The 22835-nt window shown below is 33.6% G+C and overlaps 1 protein-coding gene across 1 annotated transcript in view; it reads right to left on the bottom strand.

Moving 5' to 3' along the window:
- Nucleotides 1-22587, bottom strand: part of LOC123716319 (putative phosphatidate phosphatase) — an 80105-nt gene extending 57518 nt beyond the window's left edge. The window contains exon 1 of the mRNA XM_045672004.1: nucleotides 22276-22587. Coding sequence (XP_045527960.1) covers nucleotides 22276-22387 — 112 coding nt within the window. The 5' untranslated portion in view covers nucleotides 22388-22587. The remainder of the gene's footprint in view (nucleotides 1-22275) is intronic.
- Between the last annotated feature and the right edge of the window lie 248 nt (nucleotides 22588-22835).

The raw sequence follows: 22835 nt of genomic DNA on the forward strand, positions 1-22835 counted from the left end.
CACAAACTTGGAGTTACAAATATAACCCATTAGATATTATTGTTCGACAGGACCCAATGATCTTTAGATGTTACATAATAAAAATAGTTATAAAACACCGTTGTTACAAACACACATTAATAGAAATCTTTCGTTTCCATAATATTAATAAATAACTGCCTATGCTAAATCCTAATAAGACAGTTAAAGTGATTAAGATATTCTATAGTTATCTTAACTCCATTGGGAAATCAGCGATCGTAACGTTGCGTCGTAAATAAATCCTCTTAAGAATAAGTTGGTTGTTAAAATATGCTATTAAATGTAGGAAGCAAACTAAATAGGGAAACTGGTATTTACTGGGATACTGGGATATTTATATGAGATATTTTTAGAAGCGATTATGAGAAAAATATGGTAGAGTAGTTTTTTTGTCTAAATATATAAGGAACTTTGTACGTAGATACAAGAGTGAAATTGTATTCATCTTATGAGCTATGAGTAGTAGATATGTGGTTACTGAACGAAGAGGTCGTGCAGACAGACAATGATTTATATGCTATTACTACTCGATAAAAAAAATATTTATTTGTATCTGCCAAGAAAAAAACAATAGTGTTAAGAAACAATTTATACAAATTATCACCAATATATCAACACGATAGATACGGACAAAGATATATATTACAAAAGAATTTAAAAGACCACCTTAAATTATAAAGCGAAATGAAGGAGTTCACGTGTCCTGTAGGCAAAAGTCGACGTCATGTGTGTCAACAGTATATGATAAGAAAAATGAATTATAGATGCCCAATACGTCCGAGATTCCATATTCAAATTAGCACGTTTAATTACTAATCTCCCGGGCGTATGCTGGCAAGATTTTACGGGCTGGGGAAAATCATGCCTTTGCAAAATATAAAACTTAGTAACGCATCTGCTTTAGGTGTAATAGTCATATAGTATGCTGCCGATGAGCTTGCGAGGAGAGGTTCGGAGATGAGGCCTGCTGGTCCGTATCCGCTCCTTCCCTTATCCTTCTCGCAGGTGCGACAGAACTCCAACATCAACGTTGGTCACAAGGTGCGGGCAAAGTCCAAAATGGCCCTGCCAGCAGTCAACCGACAACTTACCAAACAACTTCTAAACTTGAATTGAATAAATCTAAAAACAATGATAGGGACAATTACGGGCCATTGTCTCCTTAATAAACATCTTTATGTCCTAGGCGCGACAGCGCCCCCTGTGCAGAGGCTGTTTCAGCGCAGAGGAATCAGTCACCCACATAGTCCTGGAATGCGAGGCTGTGACTAAACAACGTGTAGAAATCCTCGGAACAGTGAGGTCGCTCCGTGAAGCCTGCGAAGTGCCCAGGAGGCTTCTGTGCTTTTGGAAGGAGTTAGGCTGGCTTAGTTAGCCAGGACTTTACGCACAATGGACCTATTAAGCGTCTAAGTGCGGAAACAGGGTCCACACATACAATACAATAGTTATATAGTATATTTCATCACGAGTGCGGAAAGCCTGTCATTGCAAAGAGTTTCGACAAATGTCTACACGAGCCGAGGCGCGGCTGGGGTGACCCGAAGGTAAGGGTTGACACTCGGAACAAGTTGCAATGACGGTCCCACACGTGTACTGAACAACTGTTTTTTTATTACAGTTGCGAAAAAATGAAGCAATTTAATAATTGTTTTTTTCTCTTTTCTCTTCGCAATAAATTCATCGTAAGTAGATATGTAGCGACATTTTTACTTTTCCGGTAAAATGATCTCCGAAGCATTTTGTGCAATTATACTGAGTTCCGGTGGTGTTAATTCAAATAAAATGTCGTCAAAATCACTCATTTTGTGCAACAAACAACTAAACTCGCAAGAACATTTTTTTCAATATAAGCAGAGATTTTTTTTTGTTTTCGTCTGTGCAGGCAAAGTCTTTAGTAGATTTTTTTTATTCATATAAAAATGAAACTTAACCCAACTCATTGGATCATTAAATCTTTGCATGAAATCAGAAATATTGCATGAATCATAAAAACTTCTATGATTTTTTTTAAAGTAAAAACTTCGTGGTCGATTTTTTTCTTTTCTCTAGACATTATTTTGACAGTTGGGAAAGATAACGTACGAGTTCGGAAAAGGTAAAGAAAAAGCTCGAGTATGTAATAGCCTACATCATACATACCATAATAACATACTTATTAAATCAGCATATTTACTCGGAAAACATTGATTACCTAATTTATCTGATCCTTTTCAAAATTCCGATCCAATTTCCAAACCAATAAAATAAATATAATAACACACTTCCTAACTTTTTTGCATGGCCGACGCACAAACCGTGCAGGCCAAGAAAGGGAAAAAAAAACAAAAAAAAAAAACATTGATACGATCTTGTAAAGAGAAATGCTTAATTAAGACATTAAACTGATTAATGTTCAAATTATGCTCTTTTCTCGTTGAAAATAGCATTTACGCTTTATAACAAAAGAAAACGCAAATATTTTCGTCATTACTGTCGTGAATGGCGGATTAATTCAGATGATAAAACGGTGTGGTTTTAGTTAGCATACATTATTAACGCCTCGTTTGACGAATGATTTACTGACAAAGCCAAAAACGTCAGAGCCAGTGAAAGCTTTATAATTCATAAGGGAAAACTGAAATGTGAATAGAAAAATATACATTGATGGCGACTTGGCTGGGGCGAAATTCGTGGTTGTAAGTGGCTATTATCAGGCTTCCCAACCATTGTATACGCATTAATTTATGTTGGACTAGCGGACTAGCGGGTCCTTTAGACACCTATTAAAATCTTAATAAAAAAAAAAAATCTAATTCTAAATCTAAACTGATCTGATCCACTTTAATACACACAATTCTTTTTTATATGTTTTTGTATAAAGCTCTAATTAAAAGATTTACAAAGGTTTTCCTAAGTATTACCAACTGCTTTAAAATGATAAAGAGGTTAAATTTGTATGCCAGATAACTAAAAAAATAACCTTTCAATTCTTAACTATCTCTGAGTGGCATGAGCTTTAAAAACTCAGCGATCCGTCGAGTTCCATATCAAATCAACAACTAAACTCTCAGATACCAATTCTCATACCAAACTCTACAATAAAGTTGAGAAATTAACCAGATTATAATCTAGACATTTATCTACTAGCACCTAAACAATTCACCCAAAACAAAGAACTTATGATTTTCCTGTCTTTTACGTAGATTTTTTTAAATTATTTTGGAAAAATTCAGTAGAAAACACCACGTTTCTTTACGTTTTCTAAAAAAAAAAAAACATCGAACAAACAAAAATAGTGGCAGGTGCACTCAAGAGGCATCGCTCCGTATACACAAATCTAGAATCATTTCCCATACTAGATGCAATTATGTAGTTAGAGGTTACTCTAGTACTGATTATGCGCAATTGAATCTCAACAAGGCTATACAATTCTCACTGTAATTCGTTTCGACGAAGTCTGAAAATCACGAAATCACGGCATGATTTTACATATTTGTTGATCTTTACTTTCTTTTGTGCCTTGGTCAGCCACATTATCCATCCTCGACCTTCATGACAAACATACATTACGCTCAGAAATTTTTTTTTTTGGGAAATCGGGCAGGAGGCTCACCTGAAGTTATATAATACTCATGGACACTTACATTGCCAGACGGCTCGCAAATATGATGCCGGCGTTTTAACAACTGGTACGATGTTTCTTGAGGGACTCCAAGTAGAATTAGTTGTTCCACATAGTGGTGGTACTGTACCGGTACCACAAACTACCGCCGTAACGCTCAGTTGTGGAACGACGGACGTCATACATATATGGATGGTTAAAATTACACTAAACGACTAGCTTTGTCGTAATTGTTTAATACCCTTTTTTCGTATTGTTCCCACAATAATGTAAGTGCGTGCGCCTATTTCACCATGCCTCCTGCTGATGTCATGTGGAACATGGTGTGATGGTTGCAGCTCCTTACAAACGTTGTGTAATACAAAAAAAAAACTTGGCGATTAAAGAGTGGCGGAGAGTTTATTGCCAGTTCCTCTCTTCCGTTCTACGCCCTTGATTTGAGAACTGGCAGTAAATGTACAATTAGAAGCATTTAATGTATACTTATTTTTTATTGACGTTCATAAGTGTACATTGTGTTACTTATATGATTAAATGATTCTTGACTTTGACTTTGAATTTGACACTAATTTTATACCAGTAAAGACTTATTCATATAGAACCATAACAATACACGATCAAAATATTATTAATGCAATAAACACTATTGCTGTAAGGTGTCTTACGTGTATTTATGTCTGCGGAGGCGGCGAGGCGTGTTCAATCCGGCCCTAACATTAATAACTGCTACACAAAAAGGCATGCAATACAATGAACATGAGCAAATTTATCTGAGTCTATAGTACTTACAAAACATTTAGTAAGACATAATAAGTGTGAGTGAAAATATAAAATAAGTCAAATGAAGGCGCTTAGCGTGCATTGACAAAACAAGGCACAGTTAGGCGTTTCTTTTGTATGAGTTATCTATAAAAAGAGGTTATCTGTAAATGTATAAAATTCTCGAAAAATGCTGAATATCACAGAATATAACTTTTAAGTTTTGTGGAGTAACGTGTAACGTTTTGGTGATGGCTCTCCTCAGAAACGCTTCGAACGATTTGTATGCATTTTCAATATAGGTAGGAATGATAATAGGTATGGTAACTTGAGCTTTTTCCGTATTATTAATATGTGTATAGATTTGCTGTCATTAATGTCATTAAGAAACCTTCCCCCGTATGCGACAAGATATTCACAATTGTTCCATGTGACTTGTACGAACATATATCTGCGTAATTTTCTAATGTTTCGAGTTCTAACTAACTACAATACAATTAATGAAGACGTTCACATTTTCCACATTACCAAGGAGGGTGTGAGCAATTTTTTGACCTTATTAAGCAGTAATAACAATTTCTTTTGAATATCTATAATTGTACTTAATTGTTTATGTTTTCTGTTTAGCAATGTAATCTGTTTTGGCTTTGTACTTTGTTAAAAGTTTTCATCTACAATGTGTACTTGTAGCTGTAAGATTACTTATGAATAAATAAAATCGTCTATGTATCGTTGTCGTTCACGTTTCCCGAATAACACTGTCAAGTATCGATTTCAACCACAACCCATTGAGTATCGACTTTTACTTCCTGCGGTCAGCTTATTATAGTAGTGATTACTGTAATTACTAATCGTATCGAGTTAGAAAGTTTGATTTTGTTCGACTATCGTTTTTTTTCCTTATTAGACGTTATTACTTGCAATGTACGCTCAGTAAAAGTATCGAAATAATAAAACGATATCTTTCGTCAATATTAAACAAAATTATGATGATTATATTAGAAATTCATCCTGTAATTTGCCTTTTTGTGTAATTTTATTTAAACTACTAGATAAATAATAGTTAAGATCTGAATATATTTTTATTATAAACCGATACATGACTTGAAATAAATACTAAAGAAATAATACAAAAGGCAAGACGCTTTGATAAATCGGAAAAAAATCCTTTGAAGAATTTGCACAATTGAGACGCTAACAATAAACGATTACCATTGGTGTCATAGGTGTGCGTTGACAGGTGACGGCTTTTCAAATGGTTTTTTTTAATCTATTCAAATGACAGGTGTTGCTAGTCGCTACATACGTCTCATACTTCCTTTCCTAGAGAATAACATATGTTTATTCGTAATTCCAAACTAAACAAAATAGTTGAAATGAGTATTAAATAATTCAATTAGGAATATTCACTATTTTCAAGTTGCCATTTATATTCGCGTCAGTGCGATCAAAACGTTACGCGTTTCGCAAAATTAAACCGTGCTGTTTTTGACTTAAGGTCCAATTCAACATGCATCAATGCATCTGGGAAAAGAGAACTGAATTGAAACCGTAACAATACAGGACGAAGACTCATAATCCAAAAAAAAAAACATTGCTTTACGCGATTATTTTCGTTTATTAAATAAATCCACTGCAGTATTTACGATCGACGATTAAGGCGAGGGTAATTGTAAAGGAGTGCGTATTAAAATTAATTGTAATGTTTTTCATTTATTGCTTTCATATATCAGACCTCACACTTTAGCATAGGCAATCATTATCTTTGCCATAAATTTAAAAAATCCTGCTGTGTGCAGTCGAATTAACCTACAACATACGTAGCCAACAGCTTACGAGGGGAAAAATTACAAAGCGAGGTACAATGAACAGCTCATAAAAATAAAAATAATTATTAAATATATAGAATTTTCTTATTATAAATATATTAACATCCTACAGGAGATTGTTATAGAAAAACAATAAAGCTGAATAATGATTTGAAACCCGCTTAAACACATTGGATTGTAATAATAATAATAATTAATCGTTTATTATTGGCAAATATATAAATAAATATATAAATAGTGGTACAATTACATTGATCAACTACAAATATCCGCATAATTAGCCATATATAGATAGGCATGCAAATGTCATATGAATTTTTACAATTGATGTCAAATCTATGGTCCAAATACTCGCCTACGCTATATACACCTTGCCTTTAAAAATGCTAGTAGTAACATTTTATAGATAGATTAGATTAAAATTTATTACGCATAAAGAAAAGTCGTTTTTAAATACTCCCATTCATACATACATAACTTTCGATCATGTTACCATTAATTATAATATATATTTACAGAATATTCTATATACACGACAACTCATTCATACATTATTGTATAACCTTTTGATAAATGATTAAAATTCTTCATACACACAAACCCATAAAACTTTACTAATATTTCCACTTACGTGGGTGCGAAGCATTAAGAAGCCATAAATCCTGACCAAGCCATAATTATTCAAGGGACACCGCGGTTGTTTCATTATTCTCAATCTGTATCTTGCTAACGGTAAGTCATTTGATTTAGATTTGTAATAATGCGATAATCAAATGCAATTTCTGGCCTTCACCCTCGTTGGGTGATTCACGATAACACCTAGTTTTGATTGATATATTAATAGCCGTGTTAATAGACTTTTGTTCTTACTTCTGGACCAAATCTGTAGAGAGTTACAACTCTCAATGGCGAATGCAATTCCGACTTCAATATTGTATTCCAACATTGCGATAGCTCTAAGGATTTTGAGGCCACATCGAAATTGGATTGAATCTCTATTGGGGGTTATAAAGTATGGGCGCTCGTCAAAATTACGACGAAGGGTAAAAAATTGACGTGGATATCGTTATTTTTTTATAGAACTGGAGATAAACGGGCAGGAGGATCACCTGATGTTAACTCATACCGCCGCCCTCAATGCCAGAGGGCTCGCGAGTGCGTTGCCGGCATTTTAAGAATTATGAATAATACTCTATTGCAGTATCCTAAGTTGAATTGGTTCTTACATTTACTTACACATACTGTATGTATGTAACACATGCCAAGCCAAAGCCAAATATAATAATTATTATTTATAGATATTTATGGCAGTATATACGTTTTAAATATGTTCGACGTCGTTCTGGTGTACAGAAAAAAAACTGTGACCAGTTTATATTTTCAACACAGTATTATAAACTACTTTTTTTGGATTATGTATATAATAAATAAATTGACGTTTCTACGCCTAACGGAAACGGGAATTCTACTATTTCTTTCCAAATTACGAGTCGTTATTTCTGCGAGTCGTTTAAATATACAAAACTGACAGCCGATACGTAGCCTACAAAATTAATGAAACATACAAAAATAGATCTTTTGATGTGCGCAACAAATTAACCTTTTTCGACGTTACCTTGATCTGTCGTGTTTATTATTTAAATTGTACTGATAATAGATAACACCGAGGCATATTTTACGATAAAACATTCGAGGAAATCACAGCATTTAACGGTTTAAATTGTGCCATTACACAAATCTCAGGGCGCTTATTTTTTTATTAAAGTTTACTACATCATACATAATACTAAATCTACTGCATATTTGACAAAATCTTCCATCTGAAATGTATGACAATGGAAGTAAACATAAGTGTTTCAAAAAAAGAAATTAAAAATAAAAAATACAACCAAACCATATTAGATAATATAAGCACACAAAAAAATTAGTTAAAATTTTTGGTATAGTAGAAAAATATCATCAGCAAAACAGCGAATTAGGTTCGAGATAGGCATCCAACAAATTCCCTAACACTCATCAGGCCACTACCGAATATCTCCAGCTCCGAATAAGCACTGTTCAATCCGTTAAAATCGCGAAGAATTCGAAAGAGAGCTGCTTGGACTCCTAAGTTGGTTTTTGTAGGAGGAATTTGGATGATATTTCTGAATTTAGACCTATCATTATGTCCAATAGATATTGTTATTGAAAATACAACAAAGCTTGACAAAATTAAATGCGTTTTGTATAACTAATTAAAGTTTAGCAATTAATTAACATCATTGAATATTTGTGAATTTATTCCGTAATATAAATATAGCATGTATAACAAATATAACGTTCTTTAGAACTTAGACTTAATTCCTTAAATAGTTCCTGGACGCTTTAAATAATAGAGAATTTTAGTTTTATTCTATATTAACCACTAGCGTACAATAATATGAGCCAAATAATTAAATGTTAATTTTAACAGAACAAAACAGTTGATGAGAGTACCTATGTCTCGCAATACTCTCGGAGCGTAACTTCAACGAATTAGGAAATCGCCACGCTTATAAAACTAAGAAAACCTGAGTGAGCGTTGGCCCATACAGGTTCTCACAAGTTTACCCCAAACCAATAACTCTTAGTGTATAAAACAAAATTATTTTGAGTGTGAGTTATATTTATAACACTTTCTATATATTTAGTACTAAACTCTTTAAATCACTACGCTGATATTGTGTCTACTAATGCATACATTAACATCAAATCAAATAACATAATATATAAAATAGCAATAAAAAAATCATGACACTCAAGAAAGATAGATATGACGAAATTCTCTATGTTCCGCTACTCTTTTGTTTTAATCGATTCAAATCGATAAATGTATAAGTCTCGTTTAATGGTCCATACATTAAATATATCCTTTGGATCAATTTAAATAAAGTATACAATCAAAAGGCGATTAGAAACAATTGCAAGCGCTTACATCGTAAAAGCAACGATGCTGAACGAATTGGCCTATGCAATTATTCTCCGCGGATGTGCTAATTTCTTCACTTCCCACACATTAGGGGCAATCTAGTGTATATGAGAAATGTACTAAATTGAGGTACCTAGGTATTAATTACCACGGTACCTTATTTACTAGGTATAACATTCTATAGAATATGGACACAAAACGATATAATCATATTAGAATAGGTATTTTTGTTAAATTTTATTTTACGATAAACCGGCATACAGTTTTTCCTACCTTTTTTTTTCAACGTAACCTTTACGTAGTTTTTTTTGAACACAGGGTCTTAAGAAAAACATCCCGACAATTAAAGTTGTTAATCAATAAATCTCTTAAGCCAATGCTGGAGTTAAAGAAATGCGAATTTTATGTTCTTTCGCAAAACATACAGAATCTTTCGAACGGTCTTTCTATTATTTTTTACTTAGCACTGTTATGTAAAAAAATGCACAGCGCATAGTGCGGGAGGGTTATGCATAACTCACGATTGTGCATACCGAATTCCCAAGGCGTGATGCGGTAACAGCAAAGCCTTATCTTGACAACCTCTGAGCCCTCAGATATGTTTCTTTTTTTTCTTAATAAGCCTGTTGTGCCGGACACACGCCGTCAATACTCGATCTATGGCATACGGGTTACCTTAATATTTTTCTACACTGGGCTTCACCTTTCTTCAGGATGCAAAGAGACAGGAGGCTCACCTGATGTTTCATTTATGCAGGTATTAATTCGAACTACTCCTTTGAACACTCAGGTAAAAGCGGGTGGAGAAGAGAGACTCCACATCTCTTCAAAATGTATCCATTAACATAGTATACAAATATCAATATTTCGATAATATTACAATAAAAAATCTTTTTAACGACTATACATCAAACCTATACAATAACATTTTTCCATCCAATATATATTTATGGCTGTTTGTAACATGTATCGATTCTATAGCAATCGGTCCTAATTGGAACTCATTTGAAAATCGAATCCGACTCGTTGGTGGTCTCAGTTAAATAGAACATTATGTAAAATATTGGTTACCTTGACACTGGTTTGTTCACCTTTTATGGCAGGTATTTTAATTGAATAATTACGTTATAGTATATTAATAAAGCACGAATTACATATGAGCTACGTCTTATATAGGTAATGGCTAAAAATACATGCTATATTTAAAGATACATTTAATTTGACCATAAAAAGTTTGCGTGTATGGGTAATTCCATAAAAATACTGAATTTGTCATAATATTTTTTTTAAAATTCCAATTAGATCGCTTATTGCTATTTATGATAGATATTTTAATCATCAGACCATAATAAACGGGTCAGTCACTTAATAGAATTTTACGAGAACAAATTTGGGCGTCTAGGGACTGATGAGAATGGTTTGGGACTGATTAGACAGCAACTACGATACAATTTAGGGATCTGAGGACTGATAAGTATAACTAGGGACTAATGACAATGCTAACAAGTGTAAGAAAACAAACGTATGCGTAATGTTTCTCATTTATTTGTAATCAAATATTGTGGAAATTACAGTAAATCATAATAGCTAAGCTTTTAATGTAGCATCAGTCGTCAAATTATCTCAGCCTCACTTACATATACATATAGTATAATAGTAGGCTGGTCACCTACTTGCCTATTAGATTGAATAATGATCATGAAACATATAGAAATCTGAGGCCCAGATCTACATACGGTAACGCCATTGTTTTTTTATTATTTTGATATGTAAGTATACGTATTTTAAGAGCAGTGTTGGCTTTAGCGTACGACTGACATCCCTGAAGCCGTAGGTTCGAACCCCGGCTGTGCAATAATGGACTTCCTTTCTGTGTGCGCATTTAACATGCGCTTGAACAGTGAAGAAAACATCGTAAGCAAACCGGCTTGCCTTAGACCTTAAAAAGTCGACTGCGTGTCAGACACAGAAAGCTGATCACCCACTTGCCTATTAGAGTGAGAAATGATCAAGAAACAGATTTACAAATCTGAGGCCCAAACCAAAAAGGTTGTCGCGCCACTGAATTGTTTATTTCATACCATATATATATATATTTACATCATAACCATATTATTGGTTAAAAAATGTAATGCCATAAATAATTTCGTAGTAGCTTTTATAGCAGGTTTAACAGCTCCCTAAAATTACCCGAATTTCATCAACAACCCATATAAACGCGATAAAATTATAAGTGTAAAAGAATCCGAGCTTCCATTTAATGGAACATAAGGAAATGGCTTTAACACGTTTCGCATAAAATTAAACTGTACCATCCTGCGTTTAGTAAATGCGGGAATATGAAACTAGACTCTAGACAAAATTAGCTAGGAATATGCGAAACACAATACGAGACTTGTACGGAAGCTGTTTGTTGCTATTAATGCACTGCAAAGTAACTACTAAATATAACATGATGTACTTTATACTCGTAGAATTTTTAATGAAGTAGTTCACAAGCAAAATCAGTGGGTACAATATTCATCTTAGATAAGGACAAAACCATCAACAGCGACTATTACGTAACGTTATTAGACAACATCGCGAAAAAATGGCAGAAAAGGCTGTTTCATTCACACATCACACTCAAAACATTTTTAATCGACTCAAAAAACGGCCCCATTTGAAGAAGACTGCAATTTCATGAATACAAATGCACAGTATTCTCCAGCTTTTGCCCCCAGGGATGTTTTCCTGTTCTCAGACCTAAAGAGAATGCTCGTTGAACGGAAACTTTGCGTTGTTAAAGACAAATCCTACTATAACAATGGTATCGAAAAATTGTAATTGTTGTATCGCTCTTCGAAGGCTATTGATTAACTTAATACAAATCTATAAAAACTTGTTTCTACCGTAGTTGTTAACTAACTTTTCAACTACTAAAGTAAAAAACTGGAGTCACCACGACAAACCTGTTCTTACTGTCGTCACACTTGTTCTATTACTATGATTATGAACAGAGAACGACCGAGAAGTTTCTCAACTGAAGCACACTAAAGAGGACTGCCATAAACTTAGGTCGAAGTATGTCAAATCCTATTCGTTTTGGACGTACGAAAGACATATAGATAATCTAAACTTTTACTCTTAAAATTCTTAAAATTACGCAGCGAATACAAAAGCGGTTTTTCAGACTCGATAGAAAAATTAATACGTTCTTTTTTAATATTGTTCTTTATATCCAAATTATTATTGTACCTATGGTGCAGATATTTAAAGTTTTATATACGTCAAGCTCTTAAGACTATTAAAATCTTTGGGAGCAAAAACAAAATTACTCACCATTATTATAATTTTCTTATGCTTTGTTAATTTCCTACCTAATTGTTATTTACGTATTTACATTGTGCATTCGCGGACGCTTGGTGGACCCAAGCGATTTCTTTGATATAAAAAGTCCCCTCGGGATTTGAATGCTGCAATATTGTGAGGTTATCGGCTACACGATTCTGAAGAAGTTGCATGGACCTAGCTTGGACTTATATTTTCATGTGATTGTCCTTATTTTATCACGTGTGAAGTTAAAGCTTTTTATAAATTTGACGATTATTTAAATGATCCTAATCCTTGGGATTGATTTTCTCCAGTCAAACAATTTGTATGACTCAAAACTTAGAGATTAACAAGAGTGGCGGAGAGTTTCTTGCCAGTTATTCTTGTCCTCTCTGCGCCATTGACTTGCGAACTGGTAGTAAATGTAAATTTAGAATCAATTTAACACCTTTTCTGTTGACGACCATAAGTATACTTGTTTAGCTATATGAAGAAAGTTAATTTGAGTTAGAGTTTCGTGTTAAATAAAACCCTCAAAGTGCAGTGAAACTATCAACTACTGAAAACTGTTACAATACTTAACATCAATGTCATACGATCTATGATATAATTCACTGAACAGATTAATTTAATACCAAACACTGTCAGCCCATTTCGTTAAGCGATTTTTTAATAAAAGCTAGTAGCTTTTGGCTACCTGTCTACCTGTTAAGCCAAGTTGTAAACATTGATGTGATTTGAAAGTTACCGTCAAGTTAGGTATCAAATTACGACCTAACATAACACTGCGTTATTTAGTTTGTAGACGTTTTGTTTATTCTATATATATTTGTGGTAAAGAAACCTGTATTTTCGGGTCGGGATAAGTTAATTAGTTTAATAATATAATTATTGTATCTTTTTTAAACTATTAGTAACAGTTTTTAGTAAAGTTATCCCACTCTCAATAATAAATTGTCGTAATGATAATTTTATTTATTGCTAGAATCTCGAAAGTTAATATTGTTGAACGTATAATCAAAGACACTACAGTTATTGTCTATTGATCGCCACAAAAGCTCTTGAAATGGCGACTTGTCAAAATAATGTTGTGCTTTAATTATAAGGGCAGACAGAGGCATAATATTCGAAAAGCTCATTAAGACAAGAAACTATAGAAATTACACTCGCCTCCTACTCTGTAACACTTGTCATCAGTGTTATTAGTTCTAGGGATATTGGTTAATTGCATAATTACTTGTATAGTGTTTTATTTATCAGTCACGAAAAAACACACAAATGTTTTTAAAGGGCAGGGTCACACGTTGAATTTCGTCAGGTCATTCAAGACACGAACGAGTAATGAGTTGGTTCGTTGTAAGGATTGTAGAGAATGATAATGTACGAATTATGAAACACCCAAGGCGATATAAATTTACTTATTCAAATCACATGCATAGATCTAGGAAAATTCTATAATTTTTATTATAGTCTGACCACAGCTATTAACGGCCTACGCGGTCGCACAACTCCAAAAAAGTACATTGTTTCTTGCCATTTTTTGTCATCGTTTCTTGAAGTATGGCAAATGGAAAAAATATATGGTGTAGTTGAGTTGTTAATGTATCCATTTTGAAAGGTCGATACACGATTCAAATAACTTCACTCGATAGAAAAAAAAAACGCAAATATAGCCAATTTTTGACACTTTGAATTTTATGACGAAAATGTATATAGAACATGATTTTAAAATTTACACGTTATTTTGTATCACAAGCCAAGTAATCTATTTAAAAAGAAATTATAAAATTACATTAATTTAATGTTTTACATAACGAATTGTTATTACGGACCGGCGCGCCTCAGCGCTTCAGCTCTCTATTACGTACCGCAATCCACTCCGAGACACTGACAGCAATTCGTGCACCCGAAAACACCAGAAACGAACGTACGACGTAAAGATGAAGTTCTGTATTTCCTTCTCTTCTCGACATAATGAGGCAATTGATGTGTCTGTTTACCAAGTGTACTTAAGACGCTGTTACTCGATAGTTTAATTTTTACTTAAAACGAATCCGATCATACTTCGACCTTACAGTCGTCACTCCCCTTACCATACACAGCCGTTTATTAACCGCACTACTGAGCTCTATATATAGACAAGTTACAGAACAGTATCTAGTAATATGATTTGAGATGGCTCTCTCATTTCAAATTAAATAACAAAAACAATTCTGTTGCAAGTCTGACGCACGATTTTACTGAAACATAATCAATATACATCGTCAAATGCCACTTAATTAAAAATTTGCTTTAATAAAATATATTCTGTCCATAGCTGAAAGTTGTCAAGACAGGACAATCTCACACAAATCTAAGTGAATGTATTATCGAATCGAGCATGACGTTTGTCATTTATCATTACAGTGACTCTATTTTTTTTTTTTTATAAAATAGGGGGCAAACGGGCAGGAGGCTCACCTGATGTTAAGTGATACCGCCGCCCATGGACACTCACAATGCCAGAGGGCTCGCGAGTGCGTTGCCGGCTTTTTAAGAATTTGTAATTTCTCATTCTTTACGATCATTATTTATGGTCTTTGTCCGATGTGATTTAGGTATATCTCGAAATACTGAATATTGCAAATTCATACGACGAAATGTTACTCCTAGACAGTGGATAAGTCGTAATCGTAGAGTCGCAGTTTTAATATAGAAAATAACTGTAAACGCACGCTATAGCTTATTAACGATTTGTAGTGTTAGCTTCTAATATTTATTTAATTAAATTCTAAACATTGTTATGAAACATATTCTTAAGAATCTTGCTACAAGTGCGCATGTGCAATTGGTATTCATTTGACTCGTTCGGTTGTTTACGAGTTGTTACGAATTGACTCGACCATCTTCCCGAAGTGGGATGGTCGAGTCGGAGGAGGGAGTTGTGATTATAAAAGAGGTTGTGACACATGCACACGGGCCTTTTCTTTGCACAAGTTTAAAGTTATACAGTTCACGTAAAATCAGTGAAGTAAATTATAGTGAATTAAGTCATCATTGAAGTGTTTAATTTCCTACCCTAAGAACTAAATCAACTACCGCTAACAGTAGTAATTAGGACTCGTATGTTAAATATTTCAACAGTGCTTTAGTCAATACACTCCTGCGTTTGTTTTCTAGGAGAACAATAATAATAAAAAACTTAATTGTTCTCATCACAATATTGCATTTTGCAGGTTAAATGCAGCAGATATTAACCATCTTTGTGAGACTATAATCTAATATATAAATTCTCGAGTCACGGTGTTATTTGTAATTTTAAACTCCTCCGAAATGGTTCGACCGTTTTTGTGTGCACCACAGTTAGGTCTGCGGATAGGACAACATCTATTTCTCATCAATGTAAAGTGTGGTCCACGCCTAAATTATTTTTTTAGTTAAAATTGTTTGTTTTTAATTTTTTTGATGAAACATACAACTCGTAATAACCTCGTGTGGTTGATAACCACAATTTTTTATTTGTTAATTAAAAACTTATGACTCGAACTCCGAGGTTTATATAGAGAAAAAATCACAGAAAAACCTAAAAAGTTTTCACTCCGGAAAACCGAACAGTCTCTGGGGTGGCATAGCAAAATGTTCCATGTTGGTATGTACTTCAAAGGTATGCCCAGTAAAACCACATTAAAGTGAAACGAAGCTCGCGGGGGCAGCTAGTAGATATATAGAAGTCCAGTGGTAACAAGTCACCAGCCTTCCATCTCAGATAGAACGAAGACTAAGAGATAGACTATGACTAAAACAAAACAAAAATAGTATGTTTGTGGGTGTGTAAGGGTGTGTGTAAGAATTTAAATACCGTCTACCACAATTGACTAACAAAACTTATGTTGCATATCCATCCATAAGAACACAAGCAGAAATGCCATGCCATGCCGGCATGAAATGAGCGCCAATTTATTTTTACCACAAAATTATTGACACTTAAACGTACCTTCGAAACCATGTATATAATTTAATTTAATAGTCTATATGTAAGTACATACGTTTAAAATCGATATTGTCAATAACACTCTCCAAGCGACAACTGCCCTACAAATTAAACACTTGTACTCAAGGATTAGTTATCTCGCCATTAAGTATTTGCACACATCAAAGGGACCAGATGTTAAGTGGTACGGATATAGGAGCCATATATTGACAAAGTGTGAGATACGTGAGAACTTTGGCCGCAATTAGGCCAGTACAAAATACCTTCCAAGTTCAATCAACCAGGTTGAACGCACAGATTCTATAACCGAAATACGGCAGTATATAATATAATATTAACAGAATAGCCCATCAAATATTGCAACAATTATAAATTATTTAATTAATTAATTACACATCAAATTAATTCACGTAATTATTCTTAGCAAACATTATCCTTGTAATTGTCACTAATAGGCGAACATTATTTTTTTATCATTCTTTTATTCGCTAATTGGAACTATTTACACACAATTAATATGCGTATAATTAAAAAAAATATTCTTCAATTTTTCCAGAACAACTTCTTCTTCGCTTCAATATCATTGAATAAAACCTAATGCAATGCAATAACAGATACTAGGTAGGACGAAAATTAAAAAAATCACGTCATTTTAAAACCATATTGGTACTCTGATAATAGTCTTATCGTAAATAGTAATTTAAGTGTGTTAAAGATTCATGTTTAAAAAAGTTTTACCGCTAATTGGTTGAAGCAACATGTTCCTACAATAAAGATAAGGCGTCATGCGATTGAGATGCCACTTATAATCTAATTGAGCGTTTATTCTGCGAGTATGAACAAATGACGCGGTAGAAGCGGTGTTAGCCTAGTGGTATCAGCGTGCGACTCTCATCCCTGAGGTTCCCCGGCTGTGCACCAATGGACTATCTTTCTGTATGCGCATTTAACATTGTCTCCAACAGTGAAGTCGTGAGGAAATCGACATGTCTTAGACCCAAAAAGTCCACGGCGTGTGTCAGGTTGAACACTTTCTTGCCTAAGATTGAAAAATGGTCACGAAACATGATTCAGAAATCCAGAGGTCAGGGGCAGATTACTCAATCTGGACCTGAAGAGGTTGTAGCGCCACGGTTTTTATTTATTTTATAAACAAATGACGGCAAATTCTGTCTAACTGTCAATGGTCCTTCCTGAATTTGAATCGTTTCAGCATACAAAACCATAACGCAACTATAATAATGTGCCGTGGAACGGACCTGCATTACCTACTAACCTTTTTTTTTATAAAATAGGGGGCAAACGGGCAGGAGGCTCACCTGATGTTAAGTGATACCGCTGCCCATGGACACTCTCAATGCCAGAGGGCTCGCGAGTGCGTTGCCGGCCTTTTAAGAATTTGTACGCTCTTTTCTTGAAGGACCCTAAGTCGAATTGGTTCGGAAATACTTCAGTGGGCAGCTGGTTCCACATAGCGGTGGTGCGCGGCAAAAATTGCCTTGAAAAAACGCTCAGTCGTGGAACGTCGGACGTCGAGGTGAAACCTAGCGTAGAATAACAGACATATGTTATCAATAAAACCAGTCACACTGCTACTATCATTTATAGACAATCCCTTACGAGGCCTTTTAAACTGTGTAGCGAAACAAACGATAGACACAAACACATATATTGTTTATTACATAAAATAGGATGTTTAGTTATAAATATACTTTACACTAGGATTCCCTCTACCATTTGACATTAACGATACTAGACATAATAATTTCTACATGATACAAACTATTATGTCTAGTATATGTTCCGTTTTAGCATAGGACATGTTGACATGTTGTTTAAGATTGTTTGTGAATATTTTATATTCAAGAAAGGTTAAAGACTAAACATACAGATTGATTTAACTTTTTCAATTTATTTGCTGCTGGTTATTTAAAAGACTACAGTGTCAATCAAACGTCATTATTTCTGGGTTACCATTTTTAAGTCCCAGCAGGACTCTTTAGCGGATACGGTTAATCTGACAGGCGAATCTCGTCGGATGTTTTGACAGTGGGGCAATTACCTGCCACTCACGTTCACATCCTGCGGGCTCCTGCCACAACCTGGGATTAAAATGATAACGAGCATGTTTTGACGCGAAATCATAGTGGCATATATTCACGGTAAATCACATTTTCATATTAGCAAAGTCGGCTTAGAGTAGAATGAAGCAGAAAGATGGCAGCGATGACTTCGAAGCACAATTAAAAATACTTTACTACTGAGGTTTTTTGGATCTTGAAACATTTTAGGCCTGGGCCTCAGCTTTTTGTATCTATTTTATGATCATTTGTCAATCTAATAGGCAAGTAGATGACCAGCCTCCTGTGCCTCACACACGCCCTCGACTTTTTGTGTCTACGGCATGCCGGTGTCTTCGCGATGTTTTCCTGCATTGTCCAAGCAAATGTTAAATGCGTACATTCTATTGGTGCACAGCCGGGAACAAACCTACGACCTCCAGGTTGAGAGTTGCACGCTGAAGCTACTTCAACATAGCTCAGCTGAAAATGTTCAGTAGTAACACTATTATTAGTGTTACCACTAAATATGTTTGTATATTTACTGTCTGCAATCCTTCTATACATCTTAAGTCTACTATTAAACCTAAAATAATATGTGTAAGGTCTAAAACCTGGGCATAGGTGACTTACAAAAGCGATAAATATTTTTTTTTACTTTTAATAACTGCTTCGAATCCGGCAATGCTGAAAGGTAATTTAACAGATTTTAATGGAAGAAGTTCGTAGTTGCGAAAATAAACGAATAATCATTTATAGCAATCGCCAGTTCAGCCCTGACGCTTTAGATTGCTTATCGGGTATAATTTTCAATTTAATTCACTATAACGAACCTTTATCGGGCGTAATCCTGTTATGAACAATAAACAAAACAATAACAGTATTATGATAAATTAAAAGTCAGAAACCAAAACCAATTTGGAATGAATCGGTTGTTATAGTATATAAGAATTATCGATAGATGAAATAAATCAGTGGCGCTACAACCTTTTTAGGTCTGGGCTTCAGATTTCTGTATCAGTTTCATGATCATAAGTCAATCTAATAGGCAAGTAGGTCTCAGATCAGCTGTCTGTAGAATGAAGCAGAAAGATGGCAGTGATAACTTTGAAGCACAATTAAGAATACTTTAATACTAAGGGTTTTTGGATCTCGAAACTTTTTAGGCCTGCGCCTCAGCTTTCTGTATCTGTTTTATGATCATTTGTCAATCTAATAGGCAAGCTTATAGATTGATTAACTTTCATATTATTCAAATATATTCAACCTATATACTTAAATATGTAAATATACTGATATATTTCGTATCACGATTCGAAAGTCTTAGAATTCTATTGTATATACTTTTGGTAATTTTTCTGTTTTGTATAATTTTCGTCGGCTTTAAGATGCGTTCCTTAAGACGTATAGGTATGTGCATACTGTATGAGTTGCATTGAAATTTACGACTAGCATTTTGGCATATAGAAATTAGGTGTTAGACAATTTATGTTTTGTGTATGTTAGGGTAAGGAAAAGGAATGACCTCTCAGGGTCCTTGACAGGTGAACATCACCCTAAGGCATTGAGAGAGCTGAATGCTTGGCAGGCTGGAAGATTTTGAAAAAAACAAAAAAATTCTTTATCAAAGACGTATCGATATCAAATTTGTGTTTCTTATTCATATGGGAGTCATATTTAGTGCATAATATTGCCTCTTTGACATTAAGAAACGAGAGTTAACGCCGAATTACTTGTATATCAAAATCCAATACTTTTTTGATGTACGTAAACAGACTTAGCATGAAATCTTCATCCTGAATCTCACCATAAGAAAGTTAAGAAAACGCACTAAGTCATATCATCATATTAGAGACACGTTTTTATCAGAAAACTCATAAATATTTGCATACCACATTTACTATAGTAAAGTTCTTCACATTACAAGTACCAGCTCGAGAATACAGTGTTATGTGCGGAGGCTTAAGACGATCAAGGAGACGCCAAGACGACGATTCGATTTTAAAAAACTAATTTTGAACCATTGACTCGAACCTCATAGACCTACGGCGAACGCACGACGAGGCTTTTTAATTCATGCTGGCCACTAATTACAATTCAACAGAACATCGAATTAACCGAATCGTGCATTAACCGAGTTTACACTGACGCATTAATGCATGTTGCACACACGGTGTCGAAGTTCCCATCGTACAATGAGAGCATTGATTGGTTCAAGTACATTATGTTACAACGAATATGAACTGGGCAAAATAAATGTAGGTTTAGGATTTTAAATGATATTTGTATTGGATGTTTTTTTTAAATTTATATTTACATTTAATACTATTAGATTAATTATATTTTCTTAGTCAACAATAAATTCTATTCAGACTGTTTTACCAGAATGGTGAAATGGTCACAAAAAATCACTACTTAATATTTCATTTCATTTGTTAACTCAAGTAAATTATTTTTCATGTTGCAGTAGTCTAGTCAATAATAAATAATTCATTATTATATGGAATAGTGATAAAGAAATATAACTAAAATGTCTAATACAAGACGTCAATAAATGTACTCAATCAGATATGTGCCATAATCATGTAGCTTTCTAGCGATAAAACATTTTTCTAGATTGATTAAAAGCACCAGAGAATAGGTCCTACACCAAAAAATCACTAGCTTACAATTACTCATCTGTGTACCTACCTCTATAGGTAACTTTATAAAAAATACTTGAATAGTAATGTCTTTTGTTAACATAGCTTTTACACATTTACAAAGCTATGTATTATTATTATAAGTTTATAATAATAATACATAGCTTCAATCCGTTTAAATACTTGAATATAAACTATCTACTAACTATACTAAATATATACTAATAGACTGAATTACAAATTTTAACAACTTCTGTTTATGTAGGTTATGCAATAATGTCTCATTGCAGCAATTTTAACCAAAGTAAACATTTTGCTACTATAATGATACATTCTACATATTCAAGATCAATACCAGTTTAATGCATCAAAAATTATTTCAAGAGATAAATTTTAGTGTATGTATCCATGATATTATAAAAAGCAAATACAGTATGTAAAAATATGTTTTAAAAACTTATTTTACACCAAAATTATATATAATAGTAAAACATATTTAACATATAATATAATAAATATTTTGTAATTCAGTAAGCTCACTAATATTTATAGTTTAATTAATACATTTACATTTTAAATAAATATCTAAATAAAACCAGATAAGCTGTGATACAACTTGAACATCTTTTAAGTGCAACAAACTATACACTTAACTTGTATTAAATATAATTAGTTTTATTCAGTTGCAGGTCAAAGAATAAAACTAATTTTAAAAAATAAATAATTATTAATTTCATGTGAATTATAACACTGTAGTTTTACTCATTATAGTTTAAATTTAAGAACTCATTGATAAGTATGAAGTATTAAAAATTATAAAAATATGTATTGATACGCTATTGAAGGTCGTTGTTAATGATATGAATCGCAAAAGTTGTAACTAGTATCCGTTCCAGTTACCCTTATAAGCACTCATTACATATGAAAATGTAAATTATATAAAATAGCGCGACATTTAAAACTAAAATGTTACGTAAAATAGGGGCTGCATTATTCACGGGCTATCTCAAATTGCAAGTATTTTACTATTTTGATAAATAAGTACACATCTTGCGTATTCTGATAAACTCAAAACGTATTAACTTATACGACGCTGCATTCATTAAAGCAAAAAAATATAAACAAACTTACCGATAAAAAGTACAGCGAAATCCATGAGAACTTTTCGCAATAAAAACTTAGAATCACGATCCAAGGTGATTGAATGTGTACGCGAATTAGTTTTACGTTCATTTCTCTCCATTTTTATTTATAAATTATTTAAACAACGCGTAATAATTATAATTTAGTTACACTTTTACTTTAAGATGCACCACAACCACACGAAACGTCAATGAAACTGGTTTTCAAAGCGCGAAATCAAAACGTCAACTTGAACACGTCAAATTACACGCGCATGCGTGTATCGACTGCCCAGTGCACTACGATAGCGCCTAATAACGAGTAGCGAGAGCCGAGAAGCTACACTGTAAAAGCCAAGAGACCAGCGTCATAAACGAGCAGCATAACTAATAGCCGCAGTGTTCGTTCGCTATTACGCTATCAGCCCTTTGAGAACTAATTAATTACAGAAACATTACTTAATTAAATATATACCATACAGATTATTAACTATTGCGCGTATGAGTTTATAAATTAAATGTGTGGAAGTAATTAGTCTATGAATAATAATGAAATAATTATTGTATTCG

The sequence above is a fragment of the Pieris brassicae genome, chromosome 11 (assembly GCF_905147105.1).
Source record: "Pieris brassicae chromosome 11, ilPieBrab1.1, whole genome shotgun sequence".
In the NCBI taxonomy this organism is placed as follows: Eukaryota; Metazoa; Arthropoda; class Insecta; order Lepidoptera; family Pieridae; genus Pieris; species Pieris brassicae.